The sequence below is a fragment of the Oncorhynchus nerka genome, linkage group LG27 (genome assembly GCF_034236695.1).
Source record: "Oncorhynchus nerka isolate Pitt River linkage group LG27, Oner_Uvic_2.0, whole genome shotgun sequence".
Lineage (NCBI taxonomy): Eukaryota > Metazoa > Chordata > Actinopteri > Salmoniformes > Salmonidae > Oncorhynchus > Oncorhynchus nerka.
Window position 1 is genome coordinate 75,752,722 of NC_088422.1, and position 24,736 is coordinate 75,777,457.

Below are 24,736 nucleotides of genomic sequence, written 5' to 3' on the forward strand. Positions count from 1 at the left end.
ACACCGTAATGCATGTATTATCATTTCATCATACTTTCAACACTTTCCTGGAGGTTGGAGATGGATGTACTATATTTGTGTATTTGCTGAGCATGACTGGCCAAGCTACCACATACATTGGTACACCACATATTGCATGTAGAATATTTAAATTCTGAATCAAAATTCATACAATGTACAGTACTATTACAGTAGCTGCACAGTCTCTCACACTAACACTCTCTAACATGTATGGTCTTCAAATAAATAGAGGCTACACTATTGCTCCAGAGAAATTGTAGTAAGCTGTTAATAGCAAGCTGTTAATACATTTGACAAATGGACACACCAAGGGATTTCAGTGTTTTAACACACAGGGTTAAAATATAATATATATAATATTTTTGGCAATTTAGTGTATATGCTTTTAGTTTATACTCCATTTGTGTCACCAGGGCAGTAAACACAGGCAGCCAGGCATAACTTTGACTATAATCTTAATGTACATATTGATTTGGGATATAGGGGCAATTTGACTATGAAATGTTATTACCTCAGCATCCGTAGAGACTGAAATGGAAGTGTATTACATACAATTATTTAAGTTACTTCATCTGTCACACTATTATCTGCTATTACTGACATCACACACAGCCTTCCCTAAAACATGCAACTTCCCCTGAATTGATATAACGATATCTCCTGGTCTAAAACCGTTATTCAAAAGGGTTCACATCTAATCTGCAAGGACCAGGTATTTACAGCAAAAGAAATACGAGCATAGAAATAGCACATACTAGGCACCAGGGTTGGGATCAATTCCATTTAAATTGCACTCAGAAATTAAACAAAATTCAAATTCCAAATGTTCTATATTGAAAATGATTCAAGATAATTGGAATTTCAGTGTACTTCCTGAATTGACTAGAATTTAAATGAAATTGACCCCAAACCTGCTAGGCACTCACAATAGTTTGTTTAATATACCTCATACTTCACTTCATATGACCTTTTTCAAATCAAACAATATAAAGTTACTGCATTTCTACTTCTAATTTATGTATTAGTAGACCCAGAAACATCAAAATGTTTATCAGTGCATACTGGATAAATAGGGTGTTCAAGTACTGTATATATGTGTGTGTCCAGTGTAACTGTTGGAGTGCATTTGTATGGTGATTAAAAGCGTGTCGCCCTATAATAAGTAGGTGCAGTTAGAGAGGTGGAGCAAATTCATGCGTGAGTATACTAGCAGGGGCCCAAAAATATATTACTTGAATGTTCACTGATGTTTTTATTCACTACAAGCTAGGTCAGACTGAAATAAACTTAAGAAGCAAAGTGGCTCCCCATCTCTACCAGCTGCATGATAGTCTATGAACCAATCAGCAAGTGACTTGTTAACCCATCAACCAATAGGTTTTTATGATGAGTGGTAGTGATTAATTTCTTCTTGCCAACAACAGTGCCCCCAACAGGATGGCACCAGCAGCGATGATGGCACCACCAATGAGGAAGGGCTTCAGGCTTTCCAGGGAGTCTGTGCTGGCCTCTGCTGCCTCCTCCCCCTCTGGTGCCCCCTCTGGTTCAGCTGAGCCATCCTCCACTGGAGGCTCTTCCACAGGGGCCGCTGGGGGTGGAGGCTCTACTGGAGTGGGGTCGACCTTTTTAGGGGGAGCTGTCTCCTTCTTCTCCGTCTTCTCTGCTTTAGAGGATGCCTTGGGCGCTGGTGCCCCGCTCTTAGCCTTAGCTTCCATAGGATCCAGAAACAGGTGGGGTTGGTCAGAAGTGTCTTTCAGGTCAGCACTGCTTTACTGATGGAAAACAGCAAACCGAGGCAGACAGATAATCACACAGATTAGACTCTATCTGCTCTACTGTCCCTTGGTGTTATTATACAGACAGGGAGCATCAACATACACAGGAAGTATTTTACACCTCCTTATTCACTGCAGAATGAAGCATCATGTCATCATGTTGCTTCATGTCAGTAGAGACAGGGCCATCATGTGACCTTGACAGACAAGATGACATAAACAGAACCATATTATCCCTGCTGTATACATTATCTGGTTTGTTTATTACATCTGTAGAGCAAACTTCCAGTGGAAGCAACACTTTAAATCCAGCATCCTGTCAAGAGCAGACGGAGTAATCACGCTGCTGCAGCTGCTAAAAAAGAGCCCAGTTGAGAGGTGCATGCATGTCTTCTGCACTCACCACACTGTCTGATGTGTGTTAATCCAGTCTCAGCAATAAATATTCTCTGTATATTTATTTATTTCTCTCTCCCTGTCTATCTCTAAAATGGCATGAGTCATACAGTATGTACTGTTAATGGAGGTCAAGATGGAGGAAAGCAGACCGGAATAAGGAGAGGAGAGAGTAATAACATAGTGGAGATACAGAATGATCCAAAGGCAGGAAAATAAGAAAGAGAGAGAGAGGAATTAAAGAAAAAAACAGAGAGATACTAAAACGGATGCATCTGAGGATGCTCGATGCTGGCACAGGATATGAAGATAGGAGTTGCACAGGCTGTGATAATCCCATTGACCAAAATACTGAAATAGCATGAAGGGTGAGGAGGTAGAAATCTGAGAGTACATACCCTCAGGCTATTCTGTTCTCCTCTCCAACAGCTCTGTAACAATGGCCGGAAGGATGGAGGGATGGAATTGCTGCTCAAAAGCTATCAGCCGGAACTCGGTAATGTCCTCAAGACAGAGAGTGAGAGTAAGTAGAGAGATGGAGGGCACAGTGAAAACAGGGAGGGAAAGGAGAAGGACTGGGATGTACCATCTGGGCTGCAAACAGTGGGGGTGTCTATCTTTAGACTGCATTGTGTCTTGGTTCAATTTAATGTATCTCTCTCTGCCTAGCCCTAGAGTATTTTTTTAAAGTAAATTCTTGTAAAATTATTGTAGAAGCCTACTATAATAATTACTACAATAGTAATTCAATTGTATATACTGTACAAATATATAATATAAATATTTGCATACCCAATGCGTGGCATCATGCTGCCTCAAAATGTGTGTATTTGTGAGTCACATTTGTAGAGGGGAAAATGTGCTTGTTTGTGTGTTTCAAATTTGATCTCAAGTGTGTTCCGTAACTGGATTTAGTTGAGTACTTTCTTGCACCACTGTCTGACTTTATCTAAATAAAATATCTCCCTGTGATGCTAAGGGGATGACATCATTCAAATAATACAACCCTAGTTCAGTCAAATACTACAGTATGCCTACATTGTCATTTTTGTAATTTAGCAGACACTCTTATCCAGAGTGACTTAAAGGAGCAATTAGGGTTAAGTGCTCTGCTCAAGGGCACATCAACATATTTTTCATCCAGTCTGCTCTGGGATTCAAACCAGAAAACATTTGGTTAGTGGCTCAACACGCTTAACCGCTAGGATACCTGCCTACCATTGTATTCTACCGACACTGTGATTATTGAGCTGTCGGTAGACCATTCCATTCTTGTGGGCCGGCTAAGGAGTATTGGTGTCTCTGAGGGGTCTTTGGGCTGATTTGCTAGCTACCTCTCTCAAAGAGTGCAGTGTATAAAGTCAAATCTGCTGTCTCAGCCACTGGCTGTCACCAAGGGAGTACCCCAAGGCTCGATCCTAGGCCCACGCTCTTCTCAATATACATCAACAACACAGCTCAGGCAACAGGAAGCGCTCTCATCCATTTAAATGCAGATGATAGTATTTTACTCAGCGGGCCCCTCCCTGGATTTTGTGTTAAATGCTCTACAACAAAGCTTTCTCTACCCTTAACCTTGTTCTGAACACCTCCAAAACAAAGGTCAAGTGGTTTGGTAAGAAGAATGAATGCCCCTCTTCACAGGTGTGATTACTACCTCTGAGGGTTTAGAGCTTGAGGTAGTCATCTCATACAAGCACTTGGGAGTATGGCTAGACAGTGCACTGTCCTTCTCTCAGCACATATCAAAGCTGCAGGCTAAAGTTAAATCTAGACTTTGTTTTTCCTATCGTAATCACTCCTATTTCACCCCAGCTGCCAAAGGAACCCTGATTCAGATGACCATGCTAGATTATGGAGACATCATTTATAGATCTGCAGGTAAGGGTGCTCTCAAGCGTCTAGATGTTCTTTACCATTAGGCCATCAGATTTGCCACCACTGCACTCTATACTCCTCTGTAAACTGGTCATCTCTCTATACCCATCGCAATACCCACTGGTTGATGCTTAGTTATAAAACCCTCTTAGGCCTCGCTGCAACCCTCATCCTCCACATACAACACCTGTTCTGACAACACCTGTTAGCGACTGGAACGAGCTGCAACAAACACTCAAACTGGACAGTTTTTTATCTCAATCTCCTCATTCAAAGACTCAATCATGGACGCTCTTACTGACAGGTGTGGCTGCTTTGTGTGATTTATTGTTGTCGCTACCTTGCAATTTGTGCTGTTTGTCTGTGCCCAATAATGTTTGTATCATGTTTTGTGTTACTACCATGCTGTGTTGTCATGTTGCTGCCTTGCTATGTTGTCTTATAGGTCTCTCTTTATGTAGTGTTGTTGTCTCTTGTTGTGATGTGTGTTTTGTCCTATATTTATATTGTTTTTATTTTTAATCCCAGGCCCCTGTCCCCGCAGGAGGCCTTTTGATAGGCCGTCATTGTAAATAAGAATTTGTTCTTAACTGACTTGCCTCGTTAAATCAAATAAAAAATAAACATTGTTTTCTGGGCCTGGATGCTTTTGTCTTGTTTTTGACAATTCAATTATAACATTTTAAACCATTTCTCACCACTGTAGTAATGCATTAAGGTGGTTACCTCCATGTACTAATAATACTAATATATGGGAGGAAGCAGGATATAGTAGGGTGACTTAGAGTAGGTGGAACATCATGGCAGATGCCTATAGCAACATTCCTGCAATTCCTAAAACACACACAGCAGTAATGTACGACATTAACAAGCATGGCCCAGTCAATACTCAAATAAATGTCAATGCAATGCCAACAGTCAGGTTTTGTGCCTATGTGCCTTGTAGCCTATACTGTAAGATGAGCTTATGCGTTATATACAACAAACTTACAACTCTGAAAATCAGTATCCATTTGGGATATCAAGTAGGCCTATATTCAACAGTGTCGACATTACTAAGAATGAATATTTCAGCCAGCTTATTTCTATTTTAGGGTGATGCCTGACAGTCTGCCATGGACAGATGACCCAAAGCTGTTGAGGTCGCAGCAGACTGATGGCTATGGGGTAGCCTTCCCAAGTTGTGTAGTCTAATAGTGTTAGCCTATTAATGGAAAATGCATTTGGCTAATTATGTGCTTGTAATAATATTTGTTTTGCTGATATTTTAAAGAAAATGTGGTCTGCCCATGTTTTGCATTTAGAGCCAGTCTGAGCGCAGGGCACATCTATTTAATAAAAGTGTAGCTCAGGAAATGACGCGGGTCCACGCCCAAGCTCTACAGTTGGAGATTCCTCGATATTCACAAACCACCAGTCGTGCATTTCACAGTATGCCAGTGGTTTATACAGTGCATACAATCGCCGAAGCCTGCGTGAACGACGCAAATCCAACTGACTCTATTGTAGGGCGATGGATGACGTAAAATTCCTACGTAAATGACGCAGTGGTGATTCGGTGTTTGATCCGCAGCTGCGGAATAGGGAATGGGAATAGAAACGACGTATATTTTCAGGGGTAAAAAATTGTTCTGTCGGCTGGTATTACAACAACCAATTTCTTGGGACCAGCTACTTGAAGTAGTCTGATTGGGTTCGGGAGTTGTCCGGTTGGTTGTCACATGATACAATATAAAAAGATTGTGTAGCGATTTATTTGTTCAACTTCACTCTCTGTCAGTGAGAAACATTGTATGGATGAACCTCCCGGCTCTCCTACATGGCGTGAAGAGACATCGGTCAGCGGATATCCTACATATCGACGACGTGTTGCAATTGATCGATTAATTAAGACCTTGAATTCCAAGGCAGAGTAAATGGAGCGCGTGTCTGCACTGTTTTGACTGTAGGTTAGGGTATGATCCAGCTGCGACCCTTATCTGATTGCCTGGCCCGGATTCCAGTGGAACCTGTCACTTGAAATACCTTGGTTGGATTCATAGGGAGGTACGTGTGTGTTCTGCCAGCCACGGTTCAGCGCAATATTGTCGCTGCGGAGTTTTACAGGGTTTATCCCCGGCAGAGCACTGGTCCAGGTCCGCGTGGAGGAGAGCTCGAGGTGGACAAGAGTATGATGGGAGAACGAACAGAACCGATGCAGTGGGTCTTGGCAAGGCATCGTCACAATACAGGTGAGAAAGAAGCCCAACGGCGGATCAATGTAATGGGATGGGGAGGGGTGTCATACAGTGACAGCGTGAATTTCTTACCTATGTAGACAATAACCTTTTCTAAAATATCAACTGGGGTAGCAATATTACTCAAGCATTTTTTCTTAGCTTTACCTACCTTGGTGATAAGGAAGAGATTAGGCAAATTCGGACATTCGGTTATATGGCTCAACAATTAGTGGCAGGTCCATTATTGATTTAAGGAAGGCTCAACCCACAGATTAGGCCAGATGTATTCAAACCTGTTCTCGACCATGTCTTTAGTCCTTTATTATTGCATCATTGTGGAGTCGTTCTGCAGAATGTCCAGTGTTTTTGCATTGCTCTCAATAACCCTTTAGGACTGGGCGGGCTATGATGCTCATGTGCAGACATGCAGCAGGTGGAGAGAGACTGGATAAAGCACATGTAGTTCAATGGGTGAAGACCGAGCCTTTTATCAGCCTCATAGCTGGGCCTGCAGAGATAAATGCTTGTCATACCAATAGAATGAATGCCCAGTCACAATCACTTTATTTCCATGAGTGCCAATATAGTTTCCCTAGGACTGCCAATATAGCTTCCCTAGGTGCTCTGCATGTTTTCTTGAAGGCTCGAACATGGACAAGTGGATCATGTAAGATATGTGAGTTTGTATTACAGGTGTATGTCTGTGTATCAAGCATGATCTGTTTGCAGTAGTGTAAAAGTGATGATGTTCTGAAAGTTGTTACTACTTGGAGAGAGTTGTTATGACTGTTGTGTAATACTAGAAGACAAAAGCCAGTGGGCAGAGAGATGCAGTGTACATGGATTACGGTCACATTCAAAGTGTCTTCAGTGGATTTGAGACCCAGTTTGCCCCCTAAAGCTGGTTTAAATCCCTGTAGTAATCTTGCATTCAGACTCAGTTTACCCAGGGGCGTGTTCATTATGCTGATTCTGTTGCAAAGCATTTCTTAAACGGAAGCAACTGGAACATAACGGGGCGGGACCTACCTGACGTTGTCCAATAGAAACTCTAGTTTTTTTTTACTGTGTTACAGTTCAAATACTGTAAAGATATAAGTTGATCTTAAATAAATTCATTAGGCCCTAATCTATGGATTTCACATGACTTGGAGTACAGATATGCATCTGTTGGTCACAGATACCTTAAAAAAAAGATAGGAGTGGTGTGGATCAGAAAACCAGTCAGTATCTGGTGTGACCACCGTTTGCCTCATGCAGCTCAACACATCTCCTTCGCATAGAGTTTGTCAGGCTGTCGATTGTGGCCTGTGGAATGATGTCCCACTCTTCAATGGCTGTGTAAATTTGCTGGATATTGGCGGGAACTGGAACACGCTTTCGTACACTTTCATCCAGAGCATCCCAAACATGCTCAATGTGTGACATGTCCGGTTAGTATGCAGGCCACGGAAGAATGGGGACATTTTCAGATTCGAGGAATTGTGTACAGATCCTTGTGACATGGGGCTGAGCATTATCATGCTTAAACATGAGGTGATGGCGGCAGATGAATGGCACGACAATAGGCCTCGTCATGGTATCTCTGTGCATTCAAATTGCCATCGATAAAATGTGATTGTGTTCATTGTCCGTAGCTTATGCCTGCTCATACCATAACCCCACCGCCACCATGAGGCACTCTGTTCACAACGTTGACATCAGAAAATTGATCACCCACATGACGCCATACACGCTCTCTGTCATCTGCCCGGTACAGTTGAAACCAGGATTTGTCTGTGAAAAGCATACTTCTCCATAGTGCCAGTGGCCATTGAAGGTGAGCATTTGCCCACTGAAGTCGGTCACGACGCCAAACTGCAGTCAGGTCAAGACCATGGGGAGGATGACGAGCACTCAGATGAGCTTCCATAAGACAGTTTCTGACATCTTGTGCAGAAACTCTTTGGTTGTGCAAACCCACAGTTACATCAGCTGTCCGGGAGGCTGGTCTCCGACGATCCCGCAGGTGAAGAAGCTGGATGTGGTGGTGGAGTGGTCACACGTGGTCTGCGGTTGTGAGGCTGGTTGGATGTTCTGCCAAATTCTCTAAAACAACGTTGGTAGCGGCTAATGGTAGAGAAATTAACATTAAATTATCTGGCAACAGCTTTGGTGGATATTCCTACAGTCACAACTGCACGTTCCCTCAACTGTGGCATTGTGTTGTGACAAAACTGCACATTTTAGTGGCCTTTTATTGCCCCCAGCACAAGGTACACCTGTGTAATGATCAAGCTGTTTAATCAGCTTCTTGAAATGTCACACCTGTCAGGTGGATGGATTAGCTTGGCAAATTAGAAATACTCACTAACAGGGATGTAAACAAATTTCTGCACCAAAGTTGAGAGAAATAAGCTTTTTGTGCATATGACAAATGTTTGGGATCTTTTAGCGCATGTTGCGTTTTATATTTTTGATCAGTACAGTTGAAAAACGTTCCATTTGGACTAATAATTACGCTGCAGTACTGTGGCTCTGCTGCTTCTCTACCTTAGCAGTGAGAAGAGGACAGGTTTTCTTTACTTTTTCCTTCTCAACCTCTTTCCAAACGTTTATGGAACAAGCTTGATTTCAATACCTGGGATGAGACTGGAGTGTGTATGTGTGAGATGTACATTCATGTTGCACACGCACAGATCTGTTTCCAGTAGAGGTGCTATTGAGATTTTGCTTTGGTCATTTCACAGCAACCACTCCCTAGCCAATAATTCCCATCACAACATACAAGTGTCACATTCTGGACTTCATGACAACAATCTACACGGATTTCTCCAACATAAGATTAAATCTAATATGGGAAAGATCACACTGGTGGTATGGCCATATTATAAATGAAACTGCTTTTCTCAGACAGAAACCTGGTGTCCCTGTTTGACAAACACAACCATTTAAAAGCCTAATAATCCATTAGATCTACAGTAGGGGGCTAAGAGGTTCCTAGCCACAGTACAACAGAATACTGTCCGTTTTGTTTACACCTGCTTCCACTTACTCCCTCCCTGCTGACTCCTCAACCCCCACAGAGTACCTCTCCTCTCCTGACGGTTGTGTCTTTCACAAAGTGTGTCTGAAATGGCACCATATTCTCTATAGAGCCCTACAAACCCTGGTCAAAAGTAGTGCACTATAAAGGGAATAGGGTGCCTCTTTTTGACAGCCTCAATGTGACAAACCACATATAATGTATGTCATTGATGTTTTTTGTATTAAAAGAGGGATAGGTTTTATCTGGAGTACTGTGATGGTCCTGGCATTTTTGGACTACAAAAAGACTGTAAATGATTGACTTGTGAAGTAATTTACCGCTACAGTTTATTAGGAGCTTATCAAGTCACATATGGTCATACATTAGGACCAAACATTTTGTAGAAGAAAATACTATTAAATAAATGTATACAAATACTGAGCTATATTGTATGCAACATTTTTGAGGGAAATTATATTATTTTTTGCAAATGCATTTTCTCAAGAGAAATATATTTAGTTTAACAAGTAATATTTCTTCTAAAAAAGGTGGTCAAAATTATTGCTTCCCCTGTTGTCAATACCTCACCCTGCGAGAATAACAGCATTGAGCCTTTTTGTTTAAATGTTTTGAGATATGAGGACGCATTGGGAGGGATCAGTCTTTTTTTCCTCATCTTTATCAAGGGTGCCAATAATTATGGACCTGACTGAATGCCACATACTGTATTTGTTCTAGTGTGTGGTGGTGAGAGGACACAGGTGTTTGTGGAAGCATAGGGGGGAAACTCCCAGTGCGTTGTGTATTTTGCGAGCCCAGCCTTGCGGTGTGAGGACTGAGGAGGATATTAGGGGTGAAGTGTATTGGTGAGGTGTTCGGGATGAATAGGGGAGAGATTGGGACATTATCGAGAGTCCACAGGGGGATGTTAACCCAGGCTGGCAGAGCAGTGCAGTTGCAGCAGGGCCCTGTCTCTCCCTCCCTCTGTCTCTCGGCTCCCAGCCCTGTACCCGTCTGCTCCAGCCTCCATGTGCAGCTCTCTCCCTTTCTGCCTGGGTCAGTGTCACACTATACACAGAGCTTCTCTCTTGTGAGTTGCTACATACTCATCACACGTTCTCCTCCTCCGTTTCTTCTCCTAGTAGGCCTACTCCTCCATTTTCCTCCTTCACCACTTTTATTACGACATCCTCTTCCATGCACCATCCAGCCTACCTTTAACATGAAATCTCTAGCCTGTCTCTCCCTCTTTTCCTGTCTCATCTATTTGCTTTATCCATCCATCTTTCTCCCTGGACTCACTTCTTCTCACTCTACCCACACGCTCATTGTCTATTCATATTTTAGAAGACATTTGTGACCGCGAAAACAGTGTCATGCGTTTGCACCATTTCCACAGTGAAGAAACCTACATTTTCTAGCTAATCCAGGTTCTGGTTTTGGCTTCATGCCGCTCTTTCCCTTTTTTAGACTGAAAGCCATGTGCCACTCACTCCCACTCTCCCTCTGCCTCTTTCTCTGTCTTTCGCTCACACTCCCGCCCACTCAATCCCTTTCACCTCTCCTCCCTCCACACTCTATTCTGTGACTTTGTGTGATAGTATATGCATTTGGATGTATGTGTGTAAATATGAAGTTCAGATTGTGTAGCCCACTTGTTAGTGTGTACTCATTATGCATTATGTGCAGTGAAGTCTCTGTCTTTTGAGTCTGATAAAAAAACATGAGCTGGCACACCCAGAGAACATTATTTTATGTAGAGGTGCTGACTAACGGAGAATAAACTATAAGATATAAAATAGTCGCACACTCAATATATTAACTCGGCATCCGAAACGTTGGTGATTTACCAAATAAATTACTGGGAGTTTTTATATATATATATTCATTTTGATGTCTGAGCCTGGACAGAGAAAATAGAGCCTTCCTGTTGCATAGAACCGTGTGTTTTCTCCCTGATTTATGAGAAGAAATTGCATTACTGTATTTAAGGATTTATTAGAGGTATTGGATCAAATGTATTATTACAGTTCAATGTCAGTGTTTTCTCTAAATAACTTACTTGAAAGTGTAACAAAAGTCCTCCCATTATGAGGATAATGACACTAAGCCTTTTTCTAAAATGTTTTATGAAATTGAAGTACACTGCCTCCTGAGTGTCATCAAAGTGTCAAAGATCCACCAACATATTTTACAGAATGAGGTATTTTCTGCAAACCCACTTAAAATGTATGCCAAACAAAAACTATTGATTTTAAAGTTTATCAACCCATACAACTCTATGCACAAGGAGTAATTCAACAAATGTACACTGAACATTTTACAAAACCACATTTATTGAAAGAACTAAGCAAAGATGGTAACATCATTTAGGTAAATGGTCACAAACTGAGTGATATTTCTTTTCCAAAAAATGTCTGCTCCAAATTCAAAGATGTCTTCAGAAAGAATGGGGTGTCAGCTGTGACATGACACCTTGAGTTTGAAAAACTCTCAGTACAGCTGTGTTCAATACAATACCAGAAATTAGAGTACTACATTATACTCTAATCTCTACTTTTCTTTACTCTACTGTCCAAACCTGCGACACATAGACGTCTATGATTGGTTCAGATTTGGTCCGGGCTGAACCAAATCTGAACCAATCATGGACATCTATGTTTAGGCCAGATGAAGGTTGGTCCAGACGTCTGTGTTGAAATAAACTCTGCTCCAGACTGGACCAAAAAACTATGACTGTGGACATTGAAATCAAGGCCAGGGTGGACTGACAACTCTGTCCGGTGTCGGTCGGTGCTCAGTGGGTGAAGATGCTGGTTACAGTAAATGGAATGAGAGGGAGGTCATGGGTAGATGTCAGTAAGAGCTGGGAGAGGTGACATGCATACCTCTTTAAGGAATACCTAGGATAGGATAAAGTAATCCTTCTCACCCCCCCCCCCCCCCCCCCTTAAAAGACCTAGATGCACTATTGTAAAGTGGCTGTTCCACTGGATGTCATAAGGTGAAAGCACCAATTTGTAAGTCGCTCTGGATAAGAGCGTCTGCTAAATGACTTAAATGTAAATGAGAGCGAGGTACGTGGTCAGTTGCACAAATGAATGCATTCAACCAAAATGTGTCTTTCACATTTAAGGGTGCAATATGCAGAAATTACTCCTCCATTTTGAACCAGCGACCTTTCTGTTACTGGCCCAACACTCTTAACCGCTAGGCTACCTGCCGGTAGGGGTTGTCCAGAGTTTTCACATTTTTGCTTTGATGACCAGATGACAGAAATAGAAAGAAAACCGTTATCAGCTGAACATAACAGTATGGCAGTGGAAGGGAGGACGGTAGCAACTGTGATTTGTGACTGTTAGGATTTCCCAGTGTAGCCAGTTTAATTGCAGATATTCTGTTACCGATTTGGTAACACAATTTCAGTTTTTAATAACCAAATCATTCATAAACAAAATGTATCATAGTAAAAACACTAGCTAGTTGATAGGTCTCTACCTTCTTACTTCTGTGAACTTTAATTATCCTCCCTTCTCATGTGGGAGAAATATTTGAAAATATCTTAAAGATATGTGGGGTTTTGATAATGGAATTTTAAGGCACAAGGCAATGTTTCTTAAACTACTGAACAAAAATATAAATGTAACAATTTCAAAGATTTTACTGAGTTACAGTTCAGATAAGGATATCAGGCTATTTTAATTAATTAGGCCCTAATCTATGGATTTCACCTGACTGGGAATACAGATATGCATCTGTTAAAAGATCATTTAAAAAATAAAATTTGGGGCATGGATCAGCAAACAAGTACGTATCTGGTGTGACCACCATTTGCCTCATGCAGCGTGACACATCTCCTTAGCATAGAGTTGATCAGGCTGTTGATTGTGGTCTGTGGAATGTTGTCCCACTCCTCTTTACTGACTGCGAAATTGCTGGATATTGGTGGGAAGTTGAACACGCTGTTGTACACATCGATCCAGAGCATCCCAAACATGCTCAATGGGTGACATGTCTGCGTATGCAGGCCATGGAAAAACTGGGATATTTTCAGCTTCCAGGAATTGTGAACAGATCCTTGCGACATGGGGCTGTGCATTGTTATGCGGCGGATGAATGGCACAACGATGGGCCTCAGGATCTCGTCACAGTATCTCTGTGCATTGAAATTGCCATTGATAAAATACAGTTGTGTTCATTGTCCGTAGCTTATGCCCGCCCATACCATAACCCCACCGCCACCATGGGGCACTCTGTTCACAATGTTGACATATGGGTGAGTATACCGCTCTCCCATACCATACACGCGGTCTGCAATCTGCCCGGTACAAGCAACGTGCCAGTGGCCATCAAAGGTGACCATTTGCCCACAGAAGTGAATTAAGACACTGAACTGCAGTCAGGTCAAGACCTGGGGAGGACAACACGCATGCAGATGAGGTTCCCTGTGATGTTTCTGACAGTGTGTGTGTGTACCAGTGTGATGTTGTTCCCCTAGATTATGCCCCAAGTTGCACACAAGGACCAATTCAAATAGGCCAGGTCAAGAGGGGATGATAATAATAATAATTCTGTTTTTTTATTTAATTACAGCTGCATAGCTAATGTTTTTCTTTGGTGTGCAAACACTTTTTCATATCAATATTGTACATGTGACTGTAAAAGTTTTGTATATTTTGGTTTTGCCCATCGTGGGTTATCTGTATTTCCATACCCCCTTATTGTTCTCTTTTGCCTGACCTTCGGCTAGCAAGGTGCCTGAGAGCTAGGACTGTGCCAAGGGTTAACATAATGTGTGTTGTCTCTTCGTGTGCAGGGCAAATAAAAATAATTCCACTAGCAGAACTTCAGTTGTGGCAGCGTCCTAATTAAAAGTACACAACAATGCAGAACGAACCACGCTACATGTGCAGAAATTCTTAAGTTGTGCAGGTGTCCGGGTGGCTGGTCTCTGATGATCCCGCAGGTGAAGAAGCTGGATGTGGAGGTCCTGGGCTGGAGTGTTACACGTGGCCTGCAGTTATGAGGCCGGTTGGACGTCCTGCCAAATTCTCTAAAACAACGTTGGAGGTGGCTTATGGTAAAGAAATGAACATTAAATTCTCTGGCAATGGCTTTGGTGGACATTCCTGTAGTCAGCATGCCAATTGCATGCTCCCTTAACTTGAGACATCTGTGGCATTGTGTTGTATGACAAAACTGCACATTTTAGAGTGGCCTATTATTGTCTCCAGCACAAGGTACACATGTGTAATGATCGAGCTGTTTAATCAGCTTCTTGAAATGCCACACCTGTCAGGTGGATGGATTAGCCTGGCAAATTACAAATGCTTACTAACGGGGATGTAAACATTTCTGCACAAAATATGAGAAATAAACTTTTGTGTGTATGGAACATTTCTAGGATCTTTTATTTCAGCTCATGAAACATGGGACCAACATGTTACACGTGTTTATATTTTTGTTCAGGGTAAATGTGTTTTGTGTTTTTATGATATTCTTTTAAGACTTTTTCTGGTAGATGTTTTCTAAGACTCATTTTTCATATGTTTGACAAGAAATTGACGCCTTTGTTTATCCATTTTTTTTAGGGTAACGTTTACATAAAAAATATATATATTCCTTAATTTCTCAAATATATATATATATATATATATGACTCGTAGTTTTCATTTGACATGCTCCTATGAACTTAACATGTTGGTGCTCATGAGTAATTTTACATGGAAATTACCCATAGCACCGGTTCCAATCCAAATTCCAATGCTGTTTAGCAATCTCCAGGGGCACTGAATAAGGTCAATAACATCAAGAATTTTATCAAGTACCATGACATTTTAACCAAAATCCTGGTTGCCTCTGCCAGGAGACTGAAACATGTGAATCTTCCAGCAAGACATTGACCCCAAGCACACATAAGTCCATAAGTATAGAGGAAGGATATAGAAGGATTCTGTATGGAGGAATGGTCTATGATCAATCCCAATGGTTTCTCCAATCTTATAAAACATTTTAGAAAAAGGCTCAGCGTTGTTATCCTTGGAGGGTGCTGGATTTTTGAAAACCGAAAGATCCAATAATTTTGAGCCCTTTTCTTTACGATTTTTATTTTTTTATTACTTATTCAACAAAATCTCTTTGAGAAATTATATTTTTAGGTCATACAATTGTTTGTATTTTTGAGGCACACAATATAGCTCAGTATTATTTTTATACTGTATTTTTTTTGGCTTGTCTTTATCAAGGGATCCAATAATTCTAGATACCACCATATACACAGTCCCCTCCAAAGGCATTGCAATGAGGTGACAGCTAGCTTTCAGATTAAGTGTCAAAGAATGTCAACCAGCCATACCGACAGAGAGGCTGAAGCATTGGACTGGGGATAATTGGACTGCATTTAAATAACTAATCTACTAATCACACATCAAATTACTTACCAATATACCTCCATCTATCCTACCTCCTCAAATTCATCAGGCCTCAAATGGCTGTGAAATGAAATGTGGGTCCAAGTTGGTGCTGATGGTTTGGAGTGGGTAGGTGTGGGTCATAGAAAATCTCATCATAGTAAAGTAATTGAGGCTATCAGGTAAAAGGCCACCTAGGGTGATAGGCAGTGTGTTTGATAAGAAGTTAACCTGATTTTACCAAGCTTTTTGAAAATGAATTTTCTCTGTTTGATTTAATAGTAGGCCTAGCCTATATGAGAGCAGCCTTTTTCTAACCTCACCTGAAGGAAAGCATTACAAATACCACAATTTAGAGCTTTATGACAGTAATGGGAGTGATAACCTGGATTGTTTATTTTCAAACCAGTTGTATTGCTCTCTGTGTTTGCAGAGATGAGCTAAGGTCCAGAGACCGTCTATTTGCTTTTATGGGCGAACCCTCCTGAGTTGGCCTAAAACGGAGAGAGCGAGGGAGGCAAGATGTTTGCTTACCAAACTTAAACATGAAGCATCACTGTGTGACCCACTTACACTTGACCTGATGCAAATGGCACGTGGAGACTGCCGCAGTTAGACTCTAAATGCTGTATGAGACAGGAACAGTTTTTGGTTTAATGTGCTGCATAAACAAGCTTGGCACAATAAACCTGCTGTAACTAGTATGTGAAATAGGGATCCGGTGTTAAACCTACTGTCAAATGTAGTATAGCTCACTAAACAAATGGCCGTGTAAAATAGTTAATTGTGAACATGACTTTACCCATCTGTATGGGCAACAAAAAAAACAAAAAAACTTTATTTAACAAGGTAGGCTAGGTGAGAGCAAGTTCTCATTTAAAACTGCGACCTGGCCAAGATGAAGCATAGCTGTGCGACCAAGAACAACAACACCTAAACAAACGTACAGTCAATAACAGAAAATAAAAATAGAAAGATCTATGTACAGTGTGTGCAGATGTAGGGAGGTCGGCAGTAAATTGTCCATAGAGGTGAAAATAATTACAATTTAGCATTAATACTGGAGTGATATATGTGCAGATGATGATGTGCATGCAGGTAGAGATACTGGGGTGCAAGAGAATCTGTGGGATGATTTGAAGCGGGCTGTCTATGCTCGGCAACCATCAAACCTAACTGAACTGGAGATGTTTTGCAAGGAGGAATGGTCCAAAATACCTTCATCCAGAATCCAGACACTCATTAGAGGCTATGGGAAGCGTCTAGAGGCTGTTATTTTAGCAAAAGGAGGCTCTACTAAATATTGATGTGATTTTTCTATTGGGGTGCCCAAATTTATGCACCGGTCTAATTTTGTTTTGATGCATATTGCACATTTTCTGTTAATCCAATAAACCTAATTTCACTACTGAAATATTACTGTGTCCATCAGTTATTTGATAGATCAAAATGAGATGTGACAAGAAGGTTTGCTGTGTCTGTCAGCGTCGTGTCCAGAGCATGGAGGCGCTATCAGGAGACAGGCCAGTACATCAGGAGACGTGGAAGAGGCCGTAGGAGGGCAACAACCCAGCAGCAGGACCGCTACCTCCGCCTTTGTGCAAGGAGGAGCACTGCCAGAGCCCTGCGAAATGACCTCCAGCAGGCCACATGTGCATGTGTCTGCTCAAACGGTCAGAAACAGACTCCATGAGGGTGGTATGATGGCCCGACGTCCACAGGTGGGGGTTGTGCTTACAGCCCAACACCGTGCAGGACGTTTGGCATTTGCCAGAGAACACCAAGATTGGCGCCCTGTGCTCTTCACAGATGAAAACCGGTTCACACTGAGCACATGTGACAGTCTGGAGACACCGTGGAGAACGTTCTGCTGCCTGCAACATCTTCCAGCATGACCGGTTTGGCGGTGGGTCAGTCATGGTGTGGGGTGGCATTTCTTTGGGGGGCCGCACAGCCCTCCATGTGCTCGCCAGAGGTAGCCTGACTGCCATTCGGTACCGAGATGAGATCCTCAGACCCCTTGTGAGACCATATGCTGGTGTGGTTGGCCCTGGGTTCCTCCTAATGCAAGACAATGCTAGACTTCATGTGGCTGGAGTGTGTCAGCAGTTCCTGCAAGAGGAAGGCATTGATGCTATGGACTGGCCCGCCCGTTCCCCAGGCCTGAATCCAATTGAGCATATCTGGGACATCATGTCTCACTCCATCAACTAACGCCACGTTGTACCACAGACTGTCCAGGAGTTGGCGGATGCTTTAGTCCAGGTCTGGGAGGAGATCCCTCAGGAGACCATCCACCACCTCATCAGGAGCATGCCCAGGCGTTGTAGGGAGGTCATACAGGCACGTGGAGGCCACACACTACTGAGCCTCATTTTGACTTGTTTTAAGGACATTACATCAAAGTTGGATCAGCCTGTAGTGTGGTTTTCCACTTTAATTTTGAGTGTGACTCCAAATCCAGACCTCCATAGGTTGATAAATTTGATTTCCATTGATCATTTTTGTGATTTTGTTTTCAGCACATTCAGCTATGTAAAGAAAAAAGTATTTAATAAGAATTTCATTCATTCAGATCTAGGATGTGTTATTTTAGTGTTCCCTTTATTTTTTTGAGCAGTGTGTAAGTGTATGTGTGTGTGTGTGTGTGTGTGTGTGTATATATATATATATATATATATATATATATTAGTTATGAAATTGTGAAAATGTTAATATTCCACCCATGAGGCCACTAGGTCATTTTAATACAGGAAAGGGTTTTAATAATTGTTTTGAGTGACGTCACTGGACAGACAAAGCATTATGCTGAAGAGGTTCCTCTGGGTGTGCTGTGTGGGGAACAAAACATTTCTCACATGCAGGGACTTGTCATACAAACATTCCACAAAACACATGTTAGTTGGATTCACAGATCCAAATTAGATTCACAGATCCAAATTAGAATAGATTGTAGTAGTGAGAGATTCTATGACTCACATTTGACAGAAAATAGAGAACTGTCTTGCAGAGTGGCCTGAAACCACTTACACAATACTACATTTCCCCAAAGGAACACGATAAAGAAATTAATTTAATGGACTGTCGTTTCTCTTTGCTCATTTGAGCTGTTCTTGCCATAATATGGATTTGGTCTTTTACCAAATAGGGCAATATTCTGTATACCACCCCTACCTTGTCACATCACAACTGATTGGCTCAAACGGCTTAAGAAGGAAAAACATTCCACAAATTAACTTAACAAGGCACACCTGTGAATTGAAATGCATTCCGGGGGGGCTACCTCATGAAACTGGTTGAGAGAATGCTAAGAGTGTGCAAAGCTGTCATCAAGACGAAGGGTGGCTACTTTGAAGAATCTCAAATGTATCAAATATATTTTGATTCGTTTTAACACTTAAAAAAAAATATATACTACATGATTCCATGTGTGAAATGTAATAGTTTTGATATCTTCACTATTCTACAATGTAGAAAATTGTAAAAAATAAAGAGAAACCCTGGAATGAGTAGGTCTGTGCAAACCTTTGACTGGTACTGTATGTTCTCTCTTCAACTGGTTTTGGGACATTTCTAACAGCTTAATATGGTCTCTGCATTTCCAAGCTGAAGGTGCCATCCACATTCCTAAAATGTTCTTCTTTGAGGTCTTTATGACCTGGAAGTCTCTTAGTATCACTTAGCTTTCCTGCCATGTTGTTGATGCTGAGTCTGTTGAATAAAATGGCTCATTATTATATCCCTACAATATTTCTCAATTATTTCTTCATGTTACACCACGAAAGAAAACGCTTTCAAAAGTTTTCCAATTCAACAGAACCCCAGTTCTACCTACCTAAGTGCATTTGATAAATGTTTACCCAGTGTCTTACACATCTGTAGGGTGATGGATGCCCTATGCTAAGCGCATGTGGTGGCCTGTGGGTTTAAGACATACACTGATGAGAATGATTAATATCCTCGTTTTGAAGCTACAGTAGAAAAACCTATTTCAGCAGAGGTCACTGGACGGCGGAACACTGCTTGAGTGGGCTCTGGGGAGGTCACTGCCATATGGGAGGGCTTGGAGTTGGACAGTGGATATTACTGTGAGATGAGCTGGGTGTTGTCAGTATGAGCACTAATGGAGTACAGCCAAACCAAGGAGTATGGATCAGCCTGTGTTGTAGTACTTGGGCTTACAAAACATTTTTTATCATCAAAGGAATTTATCCCAAATGAATTCTACTGTATGGCTGTATTCCATACAGTTTCTATGACCTGGGTATTGTGGATTTGTGTTGACTGGCATACAGTTACATGTGTAGTTCCTAGAATAGCCAGTTGGCAAAGGAAAGCTGTTTACGCCTGCCATTAAAATCCATACTCTTTGTTAGAGGCCCTAAAAGGCAAGCAATGTTAATAGTTAATATGTAACCTATTATACTTTCTGAAAGACGAAGGGACAGTTAGGGGTTTGAGAACAGAAACTGCTTCTCCCTACAATTATATTTTATTTTTATTTCACCTTTATTTTACTAGGCAGTTCAGTTAAGAACAAATTCTTATTTACAATGACGGCCTACACCGGCCAAACCCAGATGACGCTGGGCCAATTGTGCACCGCCCTATGGGACTCCCAATCACGGTCGGTTGTGATACAGCCTGGATTCGAACCAGGGTGTCTAGTGACACCTCTAGCACTGAGATGCAGTGCCTTAGACTGCTGCGCCACCCGGGAGCCTTCTCATCAGTCATCTCCTCCGTCAATACCTGTCCCAGACTTTTCTAAATCTAGGCCTAATCAGATTCAATAAAAACATATGGGCTTATTGGTATGGGAGAGTGTGCTGCTTCACTGATCCTATTAATATAGCCTTTCCAATTAAAGTGGTAGTGTGTTCCACTGGCAAGATTCCCATGGGGACTGCAACCTGTATCTAGGCTATAACACACGGCCTGGAGGAGAGGAGGGTTTGGAGTGATGACGTCACTGTCTCAAGTGGTGGAGGACAGACCTCTTACATTGTGGCACCTGCTATATTTCATTAATCTAATTTTTTGTTTTGGCCTAAATGACAAGGGATTTACTCTTATTCCTTTTTTCCCCTCTTCTCTCATTCCCCTCCTCCTTCCCTCTTCTCTATAATGTGAATCACACCCACAGGAAGCCATGTGGCAGAGCAGTAATGTTGTCCTAACCTGTAGTGAGACCATATAGACCTGTCACACTGTTTTACCCAGCCTTTATTGAAGCATACACTAGACATCGTTGTCTTGAAAATCATGGAATATGTAGTTGCCGACTTTATGCAGTTTTAGGATCCCTGCCCCCACGCTTTATTTAAATTCTCTATAAAAATGAGTCACAAACTTGGTACACTGTTACACTAGGTGTTCCTTACACGGTTTTAACCATCTGCTACCCATGTGTTTTGTGACAGTGGACTTTGCTTCTGTTTTGACCAAATATGCTAACGGCATACCACTATAAGCTAAGGCTAGCCACCTCTCCAGATCCCTCACGCTCTCCCTCTCTTTTACTTCAGTTCAATTTAGGCCTAAGGCACTTTTGACTTGTTTTAGACTGCCCTTTTGGATGAAGGGAAGAATGAAAAGGGGTGTTCACGTTACCAGAGCATATGGTAACAAACAGACCCATTAAAACAAGTCCTCTCTCATTTACCTGGGCCACATTATCCACATAAACTATCTTAGCCATTATCCCACTGTCTCCCTCTCACACTCTCTTTACCTCCATATTTCCATTTCACCTCTCTTTCCATCTGGAGAGTTTCATTGTGAGAAGAAACAGAGCGTACTGATAGTTCTGCTACAGTCTGACTGATGCTGCAGAGCTTTGAGGAAGTCTTGGCTATTGAAAGCTGGTCAGTGGGGAAAGAGGGTCTGGCCTTTTGATCACGCCATGATGTGGACATTGCTTTTTTAAAATTTCTCGTCCTCTCTTGCTTTCTCAGAGGGCAGCGATGCTGGGTACTGTGGGCAGGATTTGTTAAAGCCAAGGGTGTGTGTTAAACCACTATTTTAAGCGCTCTTTTGTTCAAGGTTGTGAAGATTTGTGTCGTAATGTGCTGTTCTTCCTCTCTCCCTCACAGGGCAGTGATGCCTGGTATGGTGATGTTTCGGCGGCGCTGGTCAGTTGGCAGTGATGACCTAGTGCTGCCCGCCCTCTTCCTCTTTCTACTGCACTGCATCTGGTGAGTACTGCGTTTGGATGTTTTTCTCTGTGAGTGTATGTGTCTGTCTGTGGTCCGGAGTCCCCGCACCAAGCTAAAAGTATGAAGCTGTATATGAGATGGAATATTTACCCCCCCAAAATGTTGTCTGAACCATGGATGTGTCATCTGTGGGACCATGCCCCTCTCTCCCCCTCCCAGGCTGGTGGTTCTGTCTGTGGTTCTGTTCGGCCTGCCCTATGGCTCGGACCAGTCCTGCTCGGTCACCCTAGTGGACCATGGCCGGGGGTACCTGGGCATCTTGGTCAGCTGCCTGATCTGTGAGAGCGCTATCATATGGCTCAGTATGAGAGGCAGCATCCTCTACACACAACCCAGAGAAGCTGTGCAATATGTCATCTACATACGACTAGGTAAGACACACCAGCATGTTATCACAGACACACTATATATATATATATGTATGTACAGTGGGGCAAAAAAGTATTTAGTCAGCCACCAATTGTACAAGTTCTCCCACCGAAAAAGATGAGAGGCCTGTAATTTTCATCATAGGTACACTTCAACAATGACAGACAAAATGAGGGGAAAAAATCCAGAAAATCACATTGTAGGATTTTTTAATGAATTTATTTGCAAATTATGGTGGAAAATAAGTATTTGGTCACCTACAAACAAGCAAGATTTCTGGCTCTCACAGACCTGTAACTTCTTCAAGAGACTTCTCTGTCCTCCACTCTTTACCTGTATTAATGGCACCTGTTTGAACTTGTTATCAGTATAAAAGACACCTGTCCACAACCTCAAACAGTCACACTCCAAACTCCACTATGGCCATGACCAAAGAGCTGTCAAAGGACACCAGAAACAAAATTGTAGACCTGCACCAGGCTGGGAAGACTGAATCTGCAATAGGTAAGCAGCTTGGTTTGAAGAAATCAACTGTGGGAGCAATTATTAGGAAATAGAAGACATACAAGACCACTGATAATCTCCCTCGATCTGGGGCTCCACGCAAGATCTCACCCCGTGGGGTCAAAATGATCACAAGAACGGTGAGCAAAAATCCCAGAACCACACGGGGGGACCTAGTGAATGACCTGCAGAGAGCTGGGACCAAAGTAACAAAGCCTACCATCAGTAACACACTACGCCGCCAGGGACTCAAATCCTGCAGTGCCAGACGTGTCGTCCTGCTTAAGCCAGTACATGTCCAGGCCCGTCTGAAGTTTGCTAGAGAGCATTTGGATGATCCAGAAGAAGATTGGGAGAATGTCATATGGTCAGATGAAACCAAAATATAACTTTTTGGTAAAAATTCAACTTGTCGTGTTTGGAGGACAAAGAATGCTGAGTTGCATCCAAAGAACACCATACCTACTGTGAAGCATGGGGGTGGAAACATCATGCTTTGGGGCTGTTTTTCTGCAAAGGGACCAGGATGACTGATCCGTGTAAAGGAAAGAATGAATGGGGCCATGTATTGTGAGATTTTGAGTGAAAACCTCCTTCCATCAGCAAGGGCATTGAAGATGAAACTTGGCTGGGGTTTTCAGCATGACAATGATCCCAAACACACCACCCAGGCAACGAAGGAGTGGCTTCGTAAGAAGCATTTCAAGGTCCTGGTGTGGCCTAGCCAGAAAATCTAGAAAATAGAAAATCTTTGGAGGGAGTTGAAAGTCTGTGATTCCCAGCAACGGCTCCAAAACATCACTGCTCTAGAGGAGATCTGCATGGAGGAATGGGCCAAAATACCAGCAACAGTGTGTGAAAACCTTGTGAAGACTTACAGAAAACGTTTGATCTCTGTCATTGCCAACAAATGGTATATAACAAAGTATTGAGAAACTTTTGTTATTGACCAAATACTTATTATCCACCATAATTTGCAAATAAATTCATAAAAAATCCTACAATGTGATTTTCTGGATTTTTTTTTTCTCATTTTGTCTGTCATAGTTGAAGTGTACCTCTGATTAAAATTACAGGCCTCATCTTTTTAAGTGGGAGAACTTGCACAGTTGGTGGCTGACTAAATACTTTTTGCCCCACTGTATGCATGTCATGCTTAACATAGTGCCTTCGGAAAGTATTCAGACCCCTTGACTTTTCCACATTTTATTATGTTAGTATTTTCCTTAAACTGATTCAATTGTTTTTTTCCCTCATAATGACAAAGCAAAAACAGGTTTTTAGAAATGTTTACTAATTTATTTAAAAAACTCTAAACGGAAATATTACATTTTATTTAAGTTTTCAGACCCTTTACTCAGTACCTTGTTGAAGCACATTTGGCAATGATCATAGCATCAAGTCTTCTTGTGTATGACTCTACAAGCTTGGCACATCTTTATTTCGGGAGTTTCTCCCATTTCCTGCAGATCTCAAGCTATAGGTTGGATGGGGAGCGTTGCTGCACAGCTATTTTCGGCTCTCTTCAGAGAAGTTCGATCGGGTTCAAGTCCGGGCTCTGGCTGGGCCACTCAAGGACATTGAGACTTGTCCCGAATCCACTCCTGCTTTGTCTTGGCTGTGTGCTTAGGGTCGTCGTCCTGTTGGAAGGTGAACCTTCGCCTCAGTCTGAGGTCCTGAGTGCTCTGGAGCAGGTTTTCATCAAGGATCTCTCTGTACTTTGCTCTGTTCGTCTTTGCCTCGATCCTGACTAGTCTCCCAGTCCCTGCCACTGAAAAACATTCCCACAGCATGATGATGCTGCCACCACCATGCTTCACCGTAGGGATGGTGCCAGGTTTCTTCCAGAAGTGACGCTTGGCATTCAGGCGAAAAATCTTACTTCTCATGGTTTGAGAGTCTTTTTAGGTGCCTTTTGGCAAACTCCAAGCGGGCTGTC

At 42.1% G+C, this 24,736-nt stretch overlaps 1 protein-coding gene across 3 annotated transcripts in view; it reads left to right on the plus strand.

Annotated features, from left to right (window-relative positions):
- The first annotated feature begins 5,548 nt into the window (after positions 1 to 5,548).
- Positions 5,549 to 24,736, plus strand: part of LOC115112434 (diacylglycerol lipase-alpha-like) — a 39,620-nt gene continuing 20,432 nt past the window's right edge. For 2 of the 3 annotated variants that reach the window (XM_029639495.2, XM_029639497.2), the window contains exons 1-3: positions 5,550 to 6,301; positions 21,802 to 21,903; positions 22,084 to 22,295. In XM_029639495.2, the coding sequence (XP_029495355.1) occupies positions 21,809 to 21,903; positions 22,084 to 22,295 (307 nt within the window). In that variant the 5' untranslated portion in view covers positions 5,550 to 6,301; positions 21,802 to 21,808. Of the gene's footprint in view, positions 6,302 to 21,801; positions 21,904 to 22,083; positions 22,296 to 24,736 lie in introns of all 3 variants that reach the window. The other variant, XM_029639494.2, reaches the window with a different exon arrangement.